Source organism: Papaver somniferum, chromosome 9 (genome assembly GCF_003573695.1).
Source record: "Papaver somniferum cultivar HN1 chromosome 9, ASM357369v1, whole genome shotgun sequence".
NCBI classification, from domain to species: domain Eukaryota; kingdom Viridiplantae; phylum Streptophyta; class Magnoliopsida; order Ranunculales; family Papaveraceae; genus Papaver; species Papaver somniferum.
Genome location: NC_039366.1, coordinates 3,278,637 through 3,282,945, shown reverse-complemented (window position 1 = coordinate 3,282,945; position 4,309 = coordinate 3,278,637). Strand labels below are relative to the sequence as shown.

The 4,309-nt window shown below is 36.9% G+C and overlaps 1 protein-coding gene across 1 annotated transcript; it reads left to right on the top strand.

Annotated features, from left to right (window-relative positions):
* Positions 1-969: 969 nt before the first annotated feature.
* Positions 970-2,514, top strand: LOC113313392 (ethylene-responsive transcription factor ESR2-like). Its single transcript, XM_026562151.1, has one exon. It carries the CDS (start codon positions 1,391-1,393, stop codon positions 2,207-2,209), a length of 819 nt encoding a protein of 272 aa, XP_026417936.1. The 5' UTR covers positions 970-1,390; the 3' UTR covers positions 2,210-2,514.
* The last annotated feature ends 1,795 nt before the right edge of the window (positions 2,515-4,309 follow it).

The following is a 4,309-nucleotide window of genomic DNA, read 5'->3' as shown; positions in this document are numbered from 1 at the left end:
GTGTGTATTGAGCCACACAACTCCAACAATCTCCACCTTGGCGATAATACACACCACCTCGCCACCTCCGTATACTACCAATCGGACAATGATTACTGCCACTAGATGCTCCACCTGCGACCTTCCGACTGACATTCCATAACCACTCTTCAGCTCGGCTCCCGGCAGCTCCTCCACCTTGCTCTGATACCAATTATAAGATCAAGACAACATAGTGGAGAATAACACGTAAGTAATAAACGACTACATTAATAATGATTTTCGGTGTACAAACTCTCATGGATCAATAATCTATTTATAGGTTTAACAAACTTGACGACCACTCAATGCATTTTTCTAATAAAATCAAACTCTAAGAATAGAACTCTTATAGAACCAAAACAATTTGTTTTCGGAATTTACTGGACTTCCAACTACAATCATGGTTTATTATTTCCAACAATCTCTGATCATAGTTTGTATTTTAATTTCAAATGGTTGTCTTGACTTTTTCTTTCAATTTTGATTCTTATCTATTTGAGTGCTCCCAAACAATACACCACCATTTATTAAGAGGTCGGGACTCGCGACGCATATTAGTTGGACCAGACCAGGTTTGACCCAATTTAAAAGGCTCCATCATTGGATACTTTGGGAAGCCGGTTTTATTAAAAAACTTTATTTTTGCCGGCCATGCTCCCCATTGCAACAGTTTAGAAGCTACGTGGAAAGTAGAAGACACATTCACAGATTCCCCTGTTTCAGCCGGTATTCCATCACCAAATCAGAAGCACCGTGGAAAGTAATATAAAATTATCACATAATCTTTCTTTAATCATTCTCATTAACCTAATCAAGATTCAAAAGTAGATTATGTACTCAACAAAACCAAAATAGAAAAACCAACCACAAAATCATTCTAAGATCTCTTATTGCCTCCAACCTACGGCAATAAAAGTACACACCACACACATGTAAGCATCTAATTAGCTCGGCGGCAACTATTTATATCTTTTGTCTGAACCCTGTTTTGGCAGGACCCATCGATCCATTTCCCCCGCCGTATACCCATATCTTTTCCGACATCACTGTTCCAAGAACACCACCACCAAACACGCAAGCTCCATAATAAATATCAGCAGGACAACCGTTTTATTTTAAAAATCCAGATGGAGACCATAAGAAACCAACACGTATACATAAACAACGACAAGAATAATAACCACGCTGGGGGCGCGGGCGGCGGCCAAGGACACAAGAAACGGCACATACAGTCAAACCTCTCGCTGACTGTGCGCCGAATATTAATTTCTTTTTTTAACTCCTCACTCTATAAAACCAAACCAAAATCTCTGTTCATTTCATCATCATCGTCATCCATCAGAAAATTCAGATAAAATCTCTAATAAAAATGGCACCAAGATCAGAGAAAAATGATACAGTTAGTAAAACCACAGAGATCGTTAAGGAAATACATTACAGAGGAGTAAGGAAGAGGCCGTGGGGGAGATATGCAGCAGAAATAAGAGATCCTGGGAAGAAGAGTAGAGTTTGGTTGGGTACTTTTGATACAGCTGAAGAAGCTGCTAAAGCTTATGATACTGCTGCTAGAGAATTTCGTGGATCTAAAGCTAAAACTAATTTCCCTCCTCCTAATCTTTTGATTTCTTCTGATGTTGTTGATATTAGAAAACTGAATGATCAGAATCAAAATCCTAATTTTAGTAATGAGCAGCAGCAGAGTAGTCCGTGTAGTACTGTTGAATCATCATCAAGTCCTGAGGATCATCATCATCGTCGTCCATATTTGAGCAGGAGGCAGGATCTTGATTTGATTCATCGTGTTGGTGTTTCTGCTGGTTTTATGAGATTTCCGTTTTATAATCATCTGCAATATCCTTTTCAACGACAACAGCAATTTCATCCTCCTTCAGCAGGATTAGGAGTTTACCCACACAATAATGCATCGTTTTTAGATTCGATTATGATGATGATTGATAATCATCAAAATCATTACAGAGATCAGAATATGATGAGACTCGTCAAAAATACTACTTCAACAACTCCATTATCAACAACAGATTTTTTCAAGGGATCATCAGAAGCACAAACACAAGAATCACAGAGCGATTCTGGTTCATCAACTGTTGTTGATTTAAAAATCAACCAACCCGATAGAGAACTCCTTGATCTTAACAAACCTCCTCCACCTGAAGAAATCGTTTTTTAATTATTTAAATCTCTTCTCATTTCATATCTTGTTGAATCAGAAAAAGTAAAATGATTAAAATCAAAATTAAATTGAGAAAGAAATTTTGAACAGTTTTCTGATTTTGATTGTCCAATTTCTTTTTGTATAAGAAGATGACTCTGTAAATATATTGAATCACTTCATTTTTGCCTTTTGAGTTTTGGAAAAGCAAATCAATATACAATGTTTGAATTTACGAAGAACATCAATCTGGGTTCTAATTAAATTTGTTAGTTGGAGCTGAATTTGGATCATCAGATTGACCAAGCAAACTCAGAATTGATGCATCACAAGGAAGAGAGAGATATTCGTTTTGATTTCTTTGTGGCAGGCAGAGAGCCCGCAAGTAACCCGCGTGTTGTCACCATCATGTTTGGACCTCCACGTGTACTCTCTGCGGGGGAGCGGCAGACAAGAAAGCCGCTGGAGTGGGTCTATGAAGAGAGAGACGGTGAGAAAAATCGAATAGACCACCTATTTGCATCACCTTCATATGGGAGCCGCAACGATTGGCTCAGTAATACAAAAACCAAGATTATTTACTAACGGAACCATAAATCTGTGACTCAAATGTGCAACAAAAGGAGTCTGGCTGTGGACATATTGATCGATGTGAGCCCGACACCCAAACCACAAATCATCTACGCTTAGACGGATGCTATGAAATCCAGTGTTGGAATATAATAAGTGAACCCGAATTTGCCATCTTTTTGGCAGGGACTAAATGTGTAGGCCAAAAGAAAAATACAATTCATAGTCGAAAGCAATTTTTTCTTGAGGTCTTTCCCACATTACTTGTACAATAATCTTGCTACAAATTGTACTTGTTAAATTTTTTTTTTTTTGCTCGGTCCATCTTACGGTTAAGCGAAAGGGCGTTGTTTATAAATGGTTCCTAATTTTGTAAGGTGAACATCATAAGACTTGAAACAATTCCTAACTAGACCAATCAGTTGTTTCTAACATTGCTAGAGAAAATGAATTTGAGATTTCCTGTCTTTAAGAAAACTCGTAATTTGTCACAAGCCAAGTGCGTAGTATCGTTTTGGTTTCTTGTCTAGTGTCAACCAAGGAAGAAAGATTAGATATAGTTGCGTATAATATATACGACTTCTCATTAAGAATCGATGGTTGTTTCTAAGATTTGCCATTAACATGTCTACAAATGAATTATTTATGAGGGTCACAAACCAACTAGTTCCTTCTCACTGATGTCCATTCAAGAGTTTATAAATTCTTTACCTATAAAAAAAACAATTTCCGAGCCATGAAACATATTTTAGGTAACATTACCTAATTTATGATTTCCTTCCAGATTTGGGCTATTAGAGATTTGTGAAAAAACCCTAAACTAAACTTTTTGTTTGGGATTTAGGTACGAAACGAGAAGTCAGAGAAAGCGAAGAAGAGCAATGGAAGACCTAACTGAAGATTTAATCATCGAAATTCTCATTGGCCTACCTCCAATTTCAGTCGCAAGGTGCAGGTGCGTATGTAAGTCATGGTATAAATTACTCGATCATAAATTTCATAGTGTGAAAAATGATTATGAAACTAAAAATGAAAATTTTAGACTACTTGTAACGAAAAGAACAATAATAGATAATAAATTCAGATATAACGTAGAGTCGAAAATCTAACGAGGATGGTGTAAAGATTGCCTACCCATTCAAGGAGAAGCCCTATGACCGTGAAGGTGTTGGTATTACAATTGTGGGTAGTTGTAATGGTTTGATTTGTGCATCCCATGCTAGTAACATTTTTTACGTCTGGAATCCATGTACCGGAGAGTATAAATTAATAAGCTTGCCATTTGAACTTCTGAACAGATCTTTTGGGTTCGGAAATGATTCCAAAACTTGTGATTACAAATTTGTTTCAATTTACTGGCAACCAGATATGGATGTTTCTCAAGTTGAGATATATACTTTGGGTTCGGATACATGGGAAAACCATCATTCTTACATTCCTTATGATATTAGCGGAAATCATGGGGTGTTTCTAAATGGAGCTGTCCACTGGTTAGCAAATTTGCATATAAGAGAGAAGTTTGTACAATGACTTATAATTTCTATGGAT